General features: G+C 32.8%; 1 protein-coding gene and 1 long non-coding RNA gene across 2 annotated transcripts; both read left to right on the top strand.

Annotated features, from left to right (window-relative positions):
* On the top strand, positions 1–5,077 carry LOC129313651 (probable CoA ligase CCL7). The gene is made up of 6 exons (XM_054956928.1): positions 1–1,096; positions 1,600–1,789; positions 2,430–2,575; positions 3,970–4,037; positions 4,172–4,274; positions 4,740–5,077. The coding sequence occupies exons 1-6, from the start codon at positions 89–91 to the stop codon at positions 4,851–4,853; spliced, it is 1,629 nt and encodes a 542-aa protein (XP_054812903.1). The 5' UTR covers positions 1–88; the 3' UTR covers positions 4,854–5,077.
* A 2,831-nt stretch (positions 5,078–7,908) lies between these two features.
* LOC129314410 (uncharacterized) lies at positions 7,909–9,032 on the top strand. Its single transcript, XR_008594104.1, has 2 exons — positions 7,909–8,093; positions 8,406–9,032. It is a non-coding gene; the product is annotated as an uncharacterized LOC129314410 (long non-coding RNA).
* The last annotated feature ends 10,984 nt before the right edge of the window (positions 9,033–20,016 follow it).

Raw genomic sequence — 20,016 nt, 5'->3', positions numbered from 1 at the left:
GAGAAAAGGGCGAAATTTCTCCTTCCGCCTATATCTATGCCACGCAATCGACCGAGCGAGCGACGGGGCTCTTGTTTAGTCAAGAACAATGCAGAGATCTGGTTATGGCCGTGATGGAATTTACAGGTCTCTCAGGCCCCCTCTCGTGATTCCCAGGGACGAGAACCTCTCTCTCGTTTCATTTCTCTTCAGAAATGTCGCCTCTTTCCCCACCAAACCAGCCTTGATTGACGCCGATTCCTCTCAAACTCTGTCTTTCGGTCAGTTGAAGTCCTTGGTGGTGAAAGTCTCCCACGCCTTTCTCCACCTTGGCATCAAGAAAAACGACGTCGTCCTCTTGTTTGCGCCCAACACCATCCTCTACCCCGTCTGCTTCCTCGGCATCGCGGCCATTGGCGCCATAGCCTCCACCGCCAACCCTACCTACACGGTCGCGGAGGTTTCCAAGCAGGTGAAAGATTCCAATCCCAAGCTCCTGATCACCGTCCCTGAATTGTGGGACAAAGTGAAGGGTTTCAATCTCCCCTCGGTGATTTTGGGTTCACAGACCCCTTCCCTCGTCGCGTCGAATTCCAAGATTACGACCTTCGATGGATTGCTCGAGTTTGCCGGTTCTCCCACGGAATTTCCGGCCAGTAATGTCAAACAGAGCGATACGGCGGTGCTTCTCTATTCTTCGGGTACTACGGGTGTCAGTAAGGGGGTGATTCTCACGCATAAGAATTTCATAGCCGCTTCTCTTATGGTGGGCATGGATGACGAGTTGGCTAACGAGAGACACGATGTCTTTCTTTGCGTTCTCCCGATGTTTCATATTTTTGGGCTCTCAATCATTACGTACTCGCAGCTTCGGAGAGGCAACGCGGTCGTGTCTATGAAGAAATTTGACTTCGAAATGATGTTGAGGGCGGTTGAAAAGTATAGCGTGACTCGTTTATGGGTTGTGCCTCCAATCATCCTTGCTCTGGCAAAGCAGAGCGTGGTGAAGAAGTATAATCTTTCGTCATTGAAGCAAATTGGTTCCGGAGCTGCTCCTCTGGGAAAAGAATTGATGGAAGAGTGTGCTAAAAAATTCCCTCAGACTTTGGTCATGCAGGTGACTTCTATGTTGGGTTGAGCTTAATTCGAACAGGAAATTTTGATATCATAAACTCGATATCTTTTGTGGACTACATTTATAAAACAGACTGTTCATATCCAAAGGTGATGGATGTGAGATGAATTTTCTTTTATCCTCGTCAAATCTTTGGACTTGCTGTTCTTAAGTGAAAGCCTCTTGAATTTTTGATCTTTTTTTTTTCTTTTTTGTCTAACTCTTGAATTTTAAACTTGAAAAAAAAAAAAAAACTCAGCTATGTTTTGATTGAGTAATTAGAAGGAATACTTGTGGACGCTTGATGAAAAAGTTCATTGATATATTACCTGAAACTCACTAAAATTGACAACATTCCGCGAATGCATCGTTAAAACGAACTGGTAACGTTAATATAGAAAGTGAGGTCTTTTAGCCAGTTGTAGCTCAAGGTGGGCGGCGATTGATGAAATTCTCTGCGTGGTGTGTTTTATTATTTTATCTGGGACTTATTCTTGCGCTTTCAGGGCTATGGTATGACAGAAACTTGCGGCATTGTTTCCGTGGAGAATTCAACAATGGGTATTCGTCATAGTGGTTCAGCAGGAATGCTTGTTTCAGGAGTTGAGGCTCAAATAATCAGTGTGGATACGTTGAAGCCCCTCCCTCCTCGTCAGTTGGGTGAGATATGGGTACGGGGTCCTAATATGATGCAAGGTAGAGTTAGTTAACCCTTAGCTGACTGAAACTGTCACAGTGGGATTGATCAATGTCACCATATTTCACTGAACTTGAATCTTAAACCGTAGCATTGAGAATTCTTAAGCTGGACAGGTTTGTCACTGCTGTTATAACAATCATGGTCCAACTATGCTATATCTGGTCAGTTAGCACTGCTTATGACTGACACGGGCTAAATCCATTTTATTCAATTCTACATTGGTGTTCTCTCCCTTTGCTAGAAATAAAGGAATATTACAGTTCCTAGTCCCAGGTCATTGAGCATGTTGGTATTTTGGAACTAAGAAAAAGAGGTCTGGATTCTGAAATATGATTAACTTGTTTAGTAACATATTTCTACCATACTATCAAGTTGCACAAATGTTTGCTGTCTACTGGATGGAGAGTTTTTCTGTAAACTATGCGCTAACAGTTTCCATTTTGATGGTTTTTGCAGATTCTTTAACTATTTTCTTTTGTTCATCAATTTTTAAGTAGTTGATTTGCTCAACACTTTGTCAAGATTTAAAAGTTGTGAACGTGCTTCGCTTTTCTTCAAAAGCAGTTTGGCAATATTTTTATATTTGGTAGTTGATGTTGTGAAATTTAATACCAGTGTCACAAAAAAAATTTTCAGGTTATCACAACAATCCACAGGCCACCAGATTAACTATAGATAAAATGAGATGGGTGCATACGGGAGATCTTGGATATTTTGATGAGGAAGGGCAACTTTATGTTGTTGACCGTATCAAAGAACTCATCAAGTATAAAGGTTTTCAGGTTCGTAACCCAACTGCCATGTATACAACTTAGAATACTATACCTTGAATGCCATACGTACGTAAATACCTGGCACATATCTGAAACCTCCTCTAAGATGGAAGTCTTTAGGTTCAGTTTAGTATTTGAGTTCATAAAGTTAAGGTCTGTTTGGTTTCTATTCTCATTTTTCGTTTTTAAAAACTGTTTTGCAATACAGTTTTCAAAATTGTTTTTCAAAACCAAAAAAAAAAATCTGTTTGGTCTTGTTAATTTAAAAACAATTTCAAAATTAACAAATTGGTCAATAGTGATGGTTATCAACAATTAATAGTGGTGATTTAGGATAATTATCGGTCAAGGTAACTGTAGTTTGATTTAATATGTTTATATTTTTTTTAGTTTTTAAAAACAGAAAATGAGAACAATTTTGGAAACAATTAGATTCACAATACTCCTCCAAACAAGTTTTTTTAATTTTTTTGTTTTAAAAAGATATTTTTGAAAACAAAAACCAAATAGGCTCTTAATTTTCTGTTTTGGCTCTTTAAAAACTGGTTTGAGCACTCTAATTGCGTATAGTCAACTGTTAAATTGGGGATCATGATAATGTGCATTCAATTTTGTTGGGCCCATCATTTAGCCCCTGGACTTTTTATTTTTTATTTTTAAAATATGGTCACTTTTGTTATATGATAATTAGATGTCAATGATTTTAGTTTGTTAGTACATTAGCTGTTAGTGAGCTGTGTGTCATGGGGCCATTATTCTTTCTCCAAAAGGTTAACCTGTCGGGGTGCACAGCATACCTCCCTCCCCTTCCATTCAAGGGGACTACACCATTCTATACACGGGTGATCAAAGTATCATTACCTTTTGTCCCACAAAATTAACCCAGTGGGATATGCATCACACTCACTTATAAAGCTAGGACTTTTTTCAAATCCCTCTAATGTTGGACATAATAGCTCTCCCAGCCAATCCATGATGCCCCTATCATTGGTGGTCTACTAGAGGGGCCCAATGATTGGGCAAACTTGAGTCTGGCTCTGATACCACGTTGTCATTGGGCTATTGCTCTTTCCCCTAAAGGTTAACCCATCGGAGTGGGTAGCATACGTCTCTCTCCTTCCATCCAAGGGGATCACGCAATTTCATCCATGGGTGGTAAAAGTATCATTACCTTCTCTTCTACAAGGTTAACCTGCTTATATATCCAAAGCCCTCCTAAATGTGGGATGTAACATGTGGCTATATAAGGGATGGGTGAGGGTGTTAGAGGGTGTCTTGCCAGTTAATCAACGGAGAGTCCATTCTCTCGTCTTTCTTTTTGGGTTTTCTTTCTCTTCTCTACTTCCTTTCCTATAAGCTTTCTTGAGGAATTATGTGTTAATCCGACTTGCTGTTATAACCAGGTTGCACCAGCAGAACTTGAAGGACTTCTTGTTTCTCACCCTGAGATAATGGATGCTGTTGTCATCCCGTAAGTACCACATAGAGGATTTATGATTTAGTTCTACCTGCTTCACTTGGCGATAAGAATTAATAATAAATGCGCACTTTTTGTGTTATCTTTCGTTGGCACTCATAGTTGAGTGGGTTACTTCCTTTCTGCAGGTATCCTGATGCTGAGGCCGGTGAGGTCCCTGTTGCCTATGTTGTTCGTTCGCCCAATAGTTCACTGACTGAAGAAGACGTTCAGGAGTTTATTGCTGATCAGGTGAGAGGAATCTGAAGAATGAGCCTTGTCACTATTCAGCACTCGTAAAATTAAGATACCTTAACTACGTCACATTGATGGAAATTCATGGAACCGAGAATTTTAGTTTGGAGATTTAAAGAAATGCTTGCGTTATGAAGAAAATTGATGATTATATCTTCCAATCATTTATGGTTCTTTTGTGTGTAAGCTTTTTCTCTCCACTAATGTTGAAGTCATGCATGAGCATGAACTCAACCAAATTTACGTGGAACTGGAACCGGTCTCTGACAGATTCTTTGGTCAATGAAGGAAAATATGGGCTAGGACTTTAGGAGTAGTTTTTATATGCATAAAATTGTAATGCCTCTGCGCAGAATGTTTACTGTATGTCATTTTCACCTTCTGTGGTCAGTTGATCAATTTAGAAACTATTGGCTTGGTGTGCATCGTTGAGTTGACATTAATTCTTCTTTCGGTTTGCAGGTTGCGCCTTACAAAAGACTGCGAAGGGTGACGTTCATCAACGCCGTTCCGAAGACAGCTTCTGGAAAAATTCTCAGAAGAGAGCTTATTCAGAAAGCACGATCCAAAATATGAGAATAAATGGACGATGGACCAAAGAAGGCCCCTCCTCCTCAACATAGTGTGGTTAATGACTATGCCATTAAAAGTCAAATTCAAAATATGTTTAAAGGTTAGCTAAATAGTAGCGTTGTGTATTACTACTTGGTACTAATAAGTATGATGTTATAGTAAACTATCACGTTCTCCTTTCATTTGTGGGATGGAAAAAGGATGCAAATACGTTGGTGGGCAGCAAAGCAGTATCTCTGGCTTTCTTCTCTTAAGTTGGGGGACCACATAACGCTTCTCCTTGGAAAATTGAACCGAAGGGATGGGAGAATTGGCGTCGTATTTCTCTCAATTTTGCTTCGTTACGTTTCATCTTTCTATTTTTTTTATTTAATATCAAATTAATTACCCTGCCACTGCCAACTCGTTGTTTAAAAAGAAAGACACAGCGATGGACAATTTAAGACACAGTGAGTTGTGTTAAAAATGATTTTTACGAAATAAATAAAAAAATAAAACTGGCAACATTATTTAAAATAATGTGCAATAATTTTATACTTTGTTATTTTCACTTGTTAAATTTCAGTGTATACCCGCATCAACTATTTTAGCGGCGCAAGAAGGGCATACTTTTCATATATTCAGCCCTTTCACAGTTAAATTCACAGATCACTTAGATCATTCAAAAAATTGACGTTAAATCTCACAAAGAAAGAAAGAATAATACAGGCTTGGTTTTTGACTTTCGGTCTCATCCAACTCAATTGGTGCAGCACATTTTGACACACTCCTTTCTTGAGTAAAATTATCAACATTTTAGATATTTATGATTTTCTTAAAAAATACTCTAAAATAAGAATGTACTTGGTAATGTTAGTTGGCGATCTATAAGTATATCTATAAATGCTCGTAGAGTCTTGAAACATGTCATTATCTTAATAAGTCCTTGAGATTCAATTCACATGAATTTTTTGTCATGAAAAAGAAAGTTCTTTTTTAATAGAGATAATTTATTAAATAAGAATAAACATGATTAAAATGCATGATTCTAACTGTCATTAACTAACTTATTAAAATTCAAATTAGTTAAAAATATATTATAATTCAGAATAGATAGAGTAGTGAAATAATTAACGATATGCAATTAATTCACTATTTTAAAAAATAAAGTTAGAAATAAACATAGGAAAAGTATCATCAACAAATAGTGGTGGTCGACGTAAATAGAAATAAATACATTGTTTTCAACAGTTACTGACCATAAAAATATTCATTCAGGCCTGAATTAGTGTAAAATTTTCAATGATTACTAAAAATAACGATCATGACTTAGTTTTAATATTCATGAACGAATAGCTTTCAATGATGATTGACGAACAATATCAATAATAAAATGTAATCTAAATATGCTAAACATTATTGTTTTCCTCGCTAAAGATGAAGAAACAAAAAAAAAAAAAAGGCAGGAGAAAGCGATCTGGAAGATTTCATGCTCATCAGCTCATGCTCATAAGGGTGTGCAGGACATTCCAAATATTATTGATTTGAAAATGTCATTGATAAAAAAAATTATAATCTCTCTGGTCCTTTTATAGGGTACATTTTAGAGTAATTTTTTGATCCTTAATGTAAGATACTTGATGAAGTATTATTACATTTTTTAATATTATTCTTATTTAAGCTCATTAATTATAAGAAATAATGAAAAGAAGATTTTAAAAAAATTCATTTAAATACGGTAAAATTAAAAATTTACTTTATTTTTAAATAAATTTAATAATTTAAACACCTCTTCTTGATTTCGAAAAGGTAGTTCAAAGTGCTTTATGTAATAGAAATAGGTAGATCAAACATATATTTTTATAAATATCTTTTGAATTTTGAGACTTATTTAACATTTTTAAAGGCCCAACACGCACAAATTCTTTTTTGTATATAATTAGTAAAAGAAAAATTAACTTACAAGTCTTTATAATTTGTCTCAATTTTAAATTAGATCTTTGTAAGTTATTTTATTTTAATTAAACCTTTATAATTTGATTTATTAGACATGTTAACTTGGAAAGGTTAAGGGTGTGTTTGTGTAACTTTTAAAAGTACATTCAAATTACTTTTGTAATGTATTTTTGCTAAATTTAATAAATAATTGAATTCTTTAAATGGAGTTTTGTCAAATATAAACTGAAAATCAAATAAACACTAAAATTAATAAGCAATTATTAATTTTTCAAACCAAAATACTTTGGAGTTTGTAGGAAAATTAATTTAATATTTTTAGCCAAAATAAAAAAATAATTTAGTGCAGTGTTTTTTATTAATTTTTTTATAAAAATTTTATATGTGTAAAAGATAATTAAAAGAGAATTTAATTGTATAAATTTTGAGTTATAAAAATTATGTAATTTATTCTAAAGTTATATAATCATTTAATAAAAATATAAAAGTTCTTAATTTTATTTTTTAAAATAATTAAAGGATATTAATTTTAAGAAAATAAAAATTTCATTAAAAAAAACTATAATGACTTGTAAATATATTTTTATAATAATAAACTATATTTGAAAGTATCAGTACCTATGTTTTTGGGAGCGAATGTAATTCAAATTTTTACTAGTGCGAGGGAATCAAAAATTCAGTATCCAATATACACCACAAGGCCCAAAAGGGGGGGGAAGGACACAAAGGAAAGGCCGATAACCTTATCCATTTCACAACTCAACTAGTCAACTGGATTGCTATTAGTTCCTGTTGATCTCAGTGGATTGATTAACATTATTTTCATAAATACATCTTAGGAATGAATCAAATGATTATTGAGAAAATTTGAAACAATACGCACATGCCGGGTCTAATTCGACTCAATTAAGATTTAGGGTAAGAGTATGAATTAAATTTTGAATTATTTTTTAAGAAGAATCTGTTAAAGTAATGCAAAATAAATTATTAATTAAATAGAGCACCCAACGTCTCATTAATTTTGAAAAGACGGACATTAGTTTACCAATCTTTTGACTGAAGCCCTGGCTACATGGCCATACATGTGGTGCATTTTAGTCCACTTGGTGTCCATGTGGCTGAGGCGGAAGATGAATGGGCAAGCAAGTGTTCACTTCACGTGAAAACCCTAACCTCAATTTTTCAACAATCTGCTTCCATTTTCTTCTACATCACACATCTTTTTTGACCGTGCCTCCATTCTTCTCTGTCTTGGACTTCGTGCATCTTTTCCACAGAGCCTAGCTTGAATTTGTGCTCGTAAACCAGGTGCGTCCTTTCTATTTTCTTTCTCCATTCTGCTCCAATTAATTTCTTCGTTCTGCACTTGTGTTGCTCTGCTTCTTCGATTTTTTTTCATTTTGCACTTATTCTTTGTTTATTTATTTATTTTTTTTTCTTTGTTGTGTTCTGGTTCTGCATAATTTTAATGTTTCTCCAATGACAACATCTTTTGTGTTTGTTGGTGTTGGGAAGAGAGGGACAATTAGAGAATCAGACAACTGTGCATAATTTTTTTTTTCCATTGGGTAGTTCGAATTTATGTGCTAGATTTTTTTCACAATAAGAATGTATTATTAGGAGCGTGAGTCAAGCTAGAGGCAAGTTGAATATGGTTGAGATACAGTGCTTCTCAATGACCGCTACTGAACCTCTTCTTCAACAGCATGATAATGAGATTGAGGTATTTTGAGGTGTAATTTCAAGATCGCCATTGAGGTATCTCAATGATTGTGAAGACAATGAGCGCCATTGAAGAGGTCTTCAAGATCGTCAAAGCTCAAACCATGATAGCCATTTGTAGCACTGTGCCGAGCTACCGGGTCACAATGGCTCTGATTGATAGGATCGGAAGATTCAAATAATCGACTTCACCTTTATGACAGTGTTCATGTTTGCACTGGCCATTCCTTGAAATCAAAGGACCGTGAAGGGAAATTAGATAGGGTTCATGGTGATGTGCTCACTCACCTTCTTCTTTTGCAGCTTTGGTTGATGTTCATATTTTTGGTGCGGGGGACGAAAGGGAAATTGATGGAGGGCCGGTGAAGGTGGTAGGCGGGGATTAATTTCTGGATATATTTCTTCTTCACAGGGGAAGAATTTACTCATATCTACCTGTTCAACAATCAAATTAAATGAATCTATAGCCACCTGTACCTTTCGGGCCGGGTACTGCCATGACAATAAACGTTCATTGGCTTAAAATTTCTGGGAGGTGCTGGGTGCTACGAAAAAATAAGTTATAATTTATTTTGCACAATTTTATAGTATATGATATTAAATGTTTTTTAAAAAATAATTTACAGTTAAATTTATACTTTTATCTTAAAATTTAAGATGAGTAAAGGTCAACAATAACTTTGGAAATTTAGTTAATATCACAAACACGGCATTTTGATTGCAATTTTCTTAAGGCCTGTGCAAAGAACTCGAGAACTTGATCTACCCGGTCCTGCCCGGAGACATTGGACCAAGATTCAACCCGGTCCTCTCCATTTCACTTGTGCATGCGTCGAACTTAGTTTGCTCTATTACTCTCTTATCTGTCATTTTCTCCATCCCCCCTACTTCACATCTCTCTCTCTCTTTTTTATTTTGTTTATTACTGTGCGAAGAAAGGTTAATGCTGCATAAAAATGATATCTATTTTTTATACAATCAGTATGTTTTGGTGGAGGGGTGGGGCAAAGGTGGTTCCTTTTGCTTAAAAATATTTTTTTATGATCATTCATTTGACTATTAGAGTAATAGCCTGACTTGATCTACAACTTTTGTTTCAATTTTTGTAGTGCTTAATATATTGATAACAGTGGGGACCATAGGGTTTGGGCTTCTCTTTGATGGCTAATAAACTATAAAAAAATTAAATAAAGTATATAAGAAATGGCTACAAGACTCCACTTCAATTATGAGCTCATGTGATATGCTACATTTTATTATTTTTGGATATTAGGCTTTGTTGTTTTTGGAAATTGGTTTGATTTTACTATGATCAAACAGGTTCTAGTCTTGAGATAAGGAAGTTTTGTAACCCAAGCTTCATCTTGTGACCAAACCTGGTCTTGTCTTACTCTCAAGTTAGTTTGGGTAAGATCGATTCTTGGGCCAAAAATTAGTAACCCAGCCTCATCAAGATTGGGCATTGGGTTGATTACAAACCTGGTCTTTGAATACCCTTTTTCTTTACTTGCCTAAATTATTTAAATAGTTGAAATTTGATTTTGATAATTTTTATTTTTTACTTCTATAAAAATATTAAAAATATTATCTAACTAAAATGTTTAATAAATTAAATTTGAATCATGCAAATATTAGCCCTTAATTTCTTTTTATTTGGATCTTTTGATGTTTTATTTCTATACGAACTATCTGCGGTTAGTTTTATAATCAACAATTCTTGTTTTTTTTTTGTTTGAAACTTTACAATTAATTCCCCTAAACTCTTGTATTCATACAAATAGATCCCCTACTATTAGTTTTGTTGATTATTTATCTATATATGACTTAAAATTTAGGTGAGTTATCTGCATATAACTTCAAATTTAAAAGGATTGTATGTACAAAAAAAGTAAAGTTTAACAGGTGTGTGTGTATAATTAATAGTTGGGAATCATCCCCACAAATATTTGAAAGCGTATTAAATTTTAAAGTTTTTCATTAAAAAAAATTAAATTTTAATTTTTATAAGTTACTTTTAAGTTTTAACTAACTTATCAAAACCAATGTGAATTAGTTAGAATGATAAATTTGTCTTGAAAATAAATTACTTTTCAATTTTGTTCCTACTTCAAAAAAAAAAGTTATTTGATGTATGGGAAGAGGTTTTTTTTTAAAAAAATTAAAATGTTACATTTTTTTTTTAAAAAATTTTTACTAGAAGGTAGTTTTAGAATTGTATATAAAATATTATTACAAAAGGAGAAAAAATGACTTGTATAAAAGATAAAGAAAATCTTTTTATAAAAAGGACAGAAGAAGTATATTAAAACTGAATCTTGGCTAGTAAGAAATAAATACATAGTCCTGCAGCTCCAGCTCCTTTAATTTAGAACCCACTGAAATTAATTGACATTATACACACTACGAGAGAGACAGCTCGGGCAACAAATCGTGCAAGGATTTACTTTGTTAGCTGCTGTTTTTTGAATTTGAATTATCGATCATAAGCAGATCATTAACAATTAACTCGCAAGCCTTCTTGAATACCCTTCCCTTTCTCCTTTCTTCTTGAGAGTGTACTGTTGTGCTGGACTTTTATGTGCTTTCTGGAACTACCTTCATTTTCAAGCTGCATGCAAATGAAGTGGAAACTAGAGTGAGCATGCTATTTCGACCAAAACACTGAAACCCATCCTTCAACTCTGATCCATTAATGCAAGTATTATCCCTTTGAATTATAACAAATAATATTGATAAATAATCCTCTTCAAAAATCATAGAATAATTCTAATAGTGAAAAGTGACGTAAACAGCTAGATCAACTCTATTGACAAAGTGGAAAAATAAATTTAAATATTAAACATCTGTGAAAGTGGGGAAAAAAAAACTGCTAGCTAGGAGAAAATATGCAAGATAGTACCAAAAAAAAAAAATTCAACAACAACTTTTAACAACAACTCTAAAAAATTACCACTAAAAGTGAACAATCAGTGATGACTTTAAAAGTCATTACAAAAAGTTTGATTTTCTATGACGATAGTTGAAGTTGCCATTGAAAATGTAATTTTCTACGACAAGTGGATGAGTTATCGAAAGTCAAAGTTTTAACAACGACTTATGAGTTCACAATCAGCAATGAATTTGACTTTTATAACAATTAATAGTTACTAAATATTATCATCATATTTTTTTTATTTTTTTTTGTTTAATACAATGCATAACATTTTAAGATATTAATTTCGTTGTATTACTATAATTTTATGATGAATATATAAAAATAATATAATTAGTTTTCATTTAATATATTTTATGGTTAAATTAATATTTTAAAATAATAAAATTATTTTAAGATAAGGTTAATGTATTATTTAATATTAATAAGCTGGATTAAATAATCAAGCCAAACTATATTATTTTAAGTCAACTTTTATTATCAAGTAATGTTCAGTTTGACTTAATCCAACTATTTAGGCTAATTTGATTAATTAATTTTAATCAATTAAAATTGAATCTAATTAAATTGACTAATGCACACCTTTATGTAAAGTAATAAATTCATTCACAAATATATTGTTTGATATTTTAATTTAAAATGCATATAATGTAAGAATGAATCTCTATTTTCAAATGTTTATGATTGAATTGATATTTTAAGCAATACTTACTTGTTTATAGTAATTAGACATGTGATAATTAATTTATTCAGCCATAGAATGATATTTCAATCAATCTAATTTTTTAATTCAAATTTTACATTTAATATCGATAACTTTAAAGTTTGATGTTGGTTTAGAGGTTCCTAATTTATTGGCTAATAATAGGGAAGAGGAAGACGAATAGAAAATAAACAATAGATTCTAAAATTTTACTTTTAATTTTTAGAATATATGAAATATAGTCATGTATGTGATGCTATATGATTTGTCTGTTTGATGCTATTTTGAGACATAAATATAAAAAAAATTAGATACTATAGTGTATAATTTTCTTATTAAATTATCATTTAAAATTAAAAAATAATTAAAAAAAGTAAAATATAATGTAAAAGCAAGTCAATTACATTACTTAAGACTTATTGTTAATTAAAAGTAAAAATAAACTTTTGATTAAAACAAGCCAAAAAAATAAATAATTATGATCTAATGTATGGTCAGAGTATTTTTATTATTTATTCTTAAATATTTTTATATTATACTTATAAATATGAATATTAAAATAAATAATAAAATAACCTCAAGAATTATAGAAAAATTTAAATAAATAATATAAATGATATTGTATCAATTACATTTATAATTTATTTAAGACAAAATAAAAAATATAAGTCAAAATTCTAATAAATAAAAAAAATTAAATTGAAGTATTTAATGATAGTAACAATATTTTATAATATTTAATATTTAATATATATGTCTATTTGTTTAGTTAATAATATATATTTAATTACACAATAATATATTATAAGTTCATTCTAGCTTTACGATAAAATAGTGAGACACAACAATGTATATTAGCATTACTTTTCAGCGATGATAAATTCTGGCAATTGTATATTTTCAACAGTAAGTTGTAAATAGAATAAATGACAAAAGCTCTCACAACGATATTATGGCAATTTTTTTGCCATTGAAATATGCAGGTGCTGGAGTACCTCAAAGCCATTAACAATTACTAGATTTTGGAGTAAAATAATAGTTGAATGCCTAGTTTATCTAATCCCCACGTCCTCTCTTATATGCAAAACTATCTCAATCCCAGGAGAGAATAATCTTACACGAAATCATTTACCAAATGAGCAACTACTGAATCTTTCAATAACAATCTCCTTTTATATTCCATTCCAGAGGGAGAGTTGAGTAGAAATTAAAGTGTTTGGATTAAAACTGAAATGTCATTTACAATGACTATAACAAAAAATAGGTTGAATAATTGAAAAGTGAGGCCTAATAAGCAATCTAACAACAAGACAGTCCAGATCATAATGGAATAAGTTGACTAAGTAAGCATGAGTCTTTAAATCCTTTAAGATTTAGTATCTTTAGCTAGATCATTATCTCACAACAGACCGTGTTCTCCACAAGTCTTAAATTTTGTAAAGTCATGGCCATTATTCATAAATATCTTGAGGATATGGGCTCATAGTTAATAATGGAACGCATTGCGAATAGGAAGATTGTGTCATAAATCTCACCCAATGTGCATATTGAATTTCTAATATTGCGTAAACGAGTTCCAAATCCTTTAGGAACAGTTGCATCAGCTAAGGCATTATAAAAGAAGGAGAAGGTTACAAATTAGAAAAGGGGCTGAACAACAATCAATCACTGACACCCATTATACTTTTAGCTTTGTACTTTGTATTTTCAAATAGTTTTTAGCATCATTTTAGCTTTGTTACTTTTACGATCTTGTATCTTGCACTTTCAATAAATCAAATGCTTGTTATTTCAATTTTTTTGCATCTTTTATATTTAGGTAGACTGTGATAAAGGAGTTTGAAGATCATTTATTATCATTCGAGATTCAACGTTTTTAACACGCCTAGTATTTTTATTGTTCACAACGAGCATAAAGAAAAGGGTAGATAATTTTCAAAAGCCAAAATGGGTCAAACAGATTCAATCAAGGCATTTAGAAAGTCTTGTTAATCATGCGAGATATATATTAGACATACACAGACATGTATATAAAGATGTCCAAAAAGATTCATGGCGAAGCTAGATGAACTGACGGCGATATAGAGAGAGAGAGACACACACACCCCTGAGATTTCGATCGTATATGCAGGTGTTTCCCTTATATATGTACTATGAACATGGCCAACGAACCAGTGTCACTTTCTATAAGAGCTAGCCTCTTCTGCAGAGATGGAACCGTTGATTCTTTTATGAAAACTAAGTGGACTGAAAGAAGCAACTAATCTTATTTCAGCTACCTAAACATGCATGCTGTGTCTAAAATCATTCTCTCTCGTGTATATAATACGTCTCACATACAAGTAGAGAACTTCTCAGTGAAATACACAATATCGATGGGCCCTAAAAGAATATAAATTAAAGCCCCCTATAGTAACAGCTTAGATATGCATCAGCATTTTCATCTCAAAACACCTGAAGTCCATTTCGGAAATCGTTGATTAATGTTTCCATCGTTTAATTTTCTAAAACTAGCAAGAGATCATTTTAAAAAAAAAATTGTCATGAGTGCTGATAATGTTTAATTAATTAGTTCAACACTAATTTCAAATACTGAACATAAAAAAAAGACTTGATGGTCCAATTAAATCATTCACCAGTCATCTTTACAGAAGAGAAAGATATTCAAAATTTTCTGACGAACATACGCGACTTTACCTCCATGAGTTGAATGTAGGTCAGCCTGGGAACTATATATAAATTCACCTGGATAGAGTGCGACAATATGATTGCAGTGTAGAAATGTAGATCTAATTAGTGAAGAGAGAACCTGAAATGACAGATCCAAGGTTGGGCGCGCCTATCAACTCCATGATATGTTTATATGCTTGGATACTTGGTTAACCTACAAAAGAGATGAATATAAAAGGTTGAAGAGTCAAGCCTTTCGTCGTCCAGAAATGCATGAAGAAGAAGAAGAAGAGTTATATGAGCCAGTATAGCATTCATCTGCAGATGCACCTGCACCTAATTATACAGGGCTCAACCTAATGGCGCGTTTCTGGTGTGATTTGGATAATTAGGGTTAAGTTGAGAGGCAAGAAATAAAGTGCAGGTGCAAATGCAGATAAAGGCCACAGTGGCATCCTCAGCTCCTACCTACCAATCTAAATACTTAAACTAAGCTGCGTGCCCCCCCTCCCCGCCTCTCCCTCAATATATATAGAGAGAAAAGGTTAGCAGGAGACAGGCAGGATGCTCCTACAAATGTATATTGCAGTCTGTTTTTTTATGTTGCTTTTGACATTCACGTTGAACTTACTTTCTTCGGATTTATAAGTATATGAATAACTGGGAAAACTGTAACAATAATTCATTGGTTTTGAGCTAACTGAAATTGCTAATATAAACATCATAACTGATAGAATTTGTATACAAAACTAATTTACATGGATTAGCAAGTATAATAGAGTCTAATAAATAGTGTTACAAATTTGTTGAATTTCTAATAGATGGATAAAATAGATCACCAGTCATCTATATATATATATATATATATGATAGATAGATACAGATTTGTTGAATTTCTAATGTCCCCAGTACAAGGATATAATATGGCATGCGAGTTTTTTTTTTTAAATTAGCTGCATTGACTTGACACGTAAAGTTGGAAATACAAGACCACCCAAATAACCTGCCACAAGTAACGGGTTGAGTGCGGCGAGCTGAATATGCTAGCGTCCCGGCAGGTTAGAAAAATGCTAATACATGTTATAGATGCTTTCTTTTTTGATAATTTAATGTTTTTTAATCCAATTACAAAGTTTTATGGTCTAAATTTAAGTTGCTTATATATTTTGATGAAATATGTGATTGAATTAACTGTATAACTGTTAAATATGTGCACATAATTAAGTTTCTACTCTAAAACATAAAGTAATGCTTCAAAAAATGTAAAACAATCATTTTTTATTATTATAATTAAATAAAAAATAAAAACTGTACCTTTTTAAAAAAGGAAACCTACCATTTTTTTTTTTTTTGCTGATTGGACAGGGTGGGCTAAATAGGCACATCATTAAATTGAGTTGCAAACAACTCATCACTTATTGATAGGTTGGGCTGTAGAGCTCACTCCATTCTCCTTACTCTAATTCTAGATAATAATACATTATGCATGATCACAATAATTCAATACAAGAATAATGCTCCTAATTTTAAAAATACTATAAAGCTTAGTGGATATGATAAAAAAAATAAGTGTAAAGTTCTAATATCAAAAGTAAAAAAAAAAACACATTAAATAATAATACTTTCACAATATTTGGGGGGCAATGAATTTGGATGGTTTTGGGAGAGGGATATGGATTCAAGGAGCTCAAATTATTGCCGGTGATACGGAAATGCAAGTGATGGATAGATGCACGTACCCCCTTGTCTGCCACTCATCAGTCCGGGGAGAGGCCACGTGAGGAAAACGATGACGAGCACGTGGGATTTGATGGCCCCTCTAATGAGTGACTGCCACGTGGAAATTTGTCTGACGCATCTTAGGACACCGGAGCGCCTGCGTGTAGATGTGGGTCACAGAAAAAGTGGGCAGGGAGTAATGCGGAGCCTCCCGGGTGAGCCTACTGGGTCTGGGCCCAACTGTCGGCCTCCCCGGGTGATTTTCTTCGCCGCCCAGGCTGTGGAGGCTGTGATACTCTTGATGATTTTGAGAAAAGAGAAAAAACTGCTGCTCCAGTCTTAACAAGGATTAGAACATCCAAGAGAGGAATTGGCGGTTAAAGTTCCGGCACATCCCAAGAGAGATTAATATCGTGGCAGATAGGATTGCCAAGGAATACCTTGATCTGTGATGTGATTTTTTGTTATTTAAGATTGTGCCCCGTTACACTAGGAGGCTGTGTTGCATTCTAATAGTATGAGATGTCAATCCCTTCTACTATTAATATGTAATTTGTCCTTCCCTCTTTCTACATACTCCTTTCCATCCAAAATATGAGCAATGTTTTAAAAAAAATTAACATGCCCTCATTCTCATAAATATATATGTATATATAATTTTTACCCTTAATCCTAATTACTAATGTATTTTATGATAAGTGAGATGTACATTTACACAAAGACCTAGGTTATTAAATATAAGAGAAAAGTAAGAAATTTTATTTTACATGTACTAAGTTACTCATATTTTGAACTAATATTAGTAAAAAAAAATACTTATTTTTTGAATCAGAGGAAGTATTTTTTCATGTTATTGTTCATTAATTCACTATTTATGATGAGTTTATGAGAAATGAAACTTTATTTCCTAAAAATATTTATATGTTTTTCATTTATGCTCTTTCAAAAGTTTATAATAACACATATCTAAGTATAGAGTATTTAAAGATAATACACACAAAAGGTAAGGATATAATAAAAAAATATAAAATTTATTTAATGTCTTATATTTTGAAAGAGACTTCAAATAGAGTGAATAGTAAATGAAGTGAACTCAACCAAAAAACTAAAGAAAATTGAAAGCCATGGAGAAGCAGGTCCCCCCCCTCCCCCAATGGCGGAGCCACATGGTAGTGAGGGGGCAAATGCACCCCTTCAATTTAAAAAATATTACAAGTATGATATAAAATTTCACAACTTTATATCTTTTATTCTTGATCCTTTGTCCCCTTTAGACTAAATAAAATAGTCAAGCTCAAAAGCTCATTAGATATAAAATAATTTAATGATTTATATAAGATATGAAGAGTAAATTTACATAAAAGATCATATCAACATAGTCATTATAAATTTTAAAAAGAAAAATGATCATCAATCTATTTATGTTACTATAATTTTAATTCTATAATGTAATTATTATTTTTAAAAAATATAATTTTTTTATTAAATTATCTTGCACACCCTAACCATCAGCCAACCAGGCATGTTCTCCTGCGCTTCATGATGATAAAGACATGTTGTGCGTGAAAAAACATAGTGATAGATAGTAACAAAATAAAAATGAAAGCTATATCCTCACTCATATGTTTTTGGTGATGACATCCAGATGCCAGATGCAATACGTGCGGCTGAAGGAGCAGAAAAAAGTTAGAGGCAGTGAAACCCACAACTTGTTTCTCTCTCCCACCTCTCACTTCGAAGTACAAATGGATTGCAAAGCATCAGCTGTAGGATGCAAAACAGTTGCGACCGGCTCATTTTACGAAGGTGAAAAGAACAAAACTAGATGACGGATAGTTCTACTACTGCAAACAAATATCAACAAGAAAGGTATGAACAGCAGTTTCCAAAATTGATGAGAAAAGCATAACTAGGAAGAAGCTGAAAGGTGGAATCAGATGAATACAAGAGAAGAAGATGGACGACGTATCAGTTCTGGGGTTAACGAACAAAGTCAAAGCCTGGCCGACACATTGAGAATTTGGGAATTGAGATATAAAGTCGTGTCGTGAACGGACTTCGAAGGTCCTTATCAGACAGTAAAAAAAGAAAAGAAAAACTGGTGCCTCATCTGCTTAGTTTGGGAGTGCGGTTGGAGTCTCAGAGCATCAGATCAAAATACATTGGAAGATGGGGTAAAGTCGGTTTGCTAAATTGGCGCAGAATAGCCAGAGTGAGACGGTGTGTGGGTAACAATACCGGTCAAATGACCCGCCTCCTTTCCACCTAGGCCACCCAACATTATTGGTGCGCGACTTTATTGGTTATCCGTGTAAAATATTGGGACAATATAATTTTTGGCCCAACAATTTTTTCTCAATTATCAATTTTATTTTTAAATTTAATTTCTTGCGATTCAATCATTTTAATTTATTAATTTAATAATCATAAAAGAATGAATTTTATAAATTAATAAATTATAAGGATTGAATTGTTTCAAGAACTTAAATAATTAAATTTTTTTGAATTAAAATTAAGAACTGAACCAATAATTGAGAAAAAATTTAGGATTAAAAGTTACACTTTCCTAAATTCATGAGCATTCTAATGAGAGGAATTTGATTTTTTTTTTAATAATAAGTTGTGAATTCATATTTTATGGATGAAAATTTTGTTGCACCACTCAGTATGGTCAATTCATACACATTTAGACGATGCCAAAAAAAGAAATCATAAGAAATTATATCAGTCTGGATATGTAGTACAGGACAGAAACTGGTTGCTTTGTAAGATGAGTTTGACGGGATGAGATATTAATTAAAAAAGGAGTCCGGATAATACAAGTCAATTAGAGAAAAAGTTCTTTTAAGGGTTGCTTTATTGTCATTAAACAGGGTTTAAGTCCTTACATTGAAGGGTCATAACTTCCGGGAAATCAGTTACATCAAGAAAATTATTAGTTAGTCTAGTGGATGTATAAGTTGTAAAAATGTCGTACTTTACCTGTATTTTTTATTTTTTGAAATTTAATTCGACTATGATGGAACTAAGTCTAGATTTAGATTATTGACGAGTTCTGAATTTTTGTTTGTGATTGGAATGATGGTTTGAATAATTGAACTGTAACGCGAGTGAAAATATCGCTTCAGGTTATGGTGGAGGGCGTTGTCAAATGTCACGCTTTCCCTGGTAGGCCCCCAGTCCTGAGTTGAAATTCAACTCCTTAGCAACTTGTCGACACTTTTTCCCCACCTTCAAATTCAATTAATTAGATTAATTATTGATAAACATTTGTTCCCTCTTATTTTTATGGTGACGAAAACTGAAAGTGAAAGTGTGAAACGTTTGACGGTTTTGTGTAAAAATTCCCGAATTGGGCCGAGGCTTTTTTGGGTGATTAAAGCCCGTAATCTGCTTAGGCTTTCAGCCTGATTTTTTGAACTACAAGATAGAAGGGCCCACACTTGTTGCCACCTAATATTGTTGACCCAACCACTCAGCCCGGT

Source organism: Prosopis cineraria, unplaced genomic scaffold, assembly GCF_029017545.1.
Source record: "Prosopis cineraria cultivar Desert tree isolate PC_DT_omini unplaced genomic scaffold, ASM2901754v1 PC6, whole genome shotgun sequence".
NCBI lineage: Eukaryota > Viridiplantae > Streptophyta > Magnoliopsida > Fabales > Fabaceae > Prosopis > Prosopis cineraria.
The sequence above is the reverse complement of the archived record's forward strand: the minus strand, read 5'-3'. Positions and strand labels throughout refer to the sequence as shown.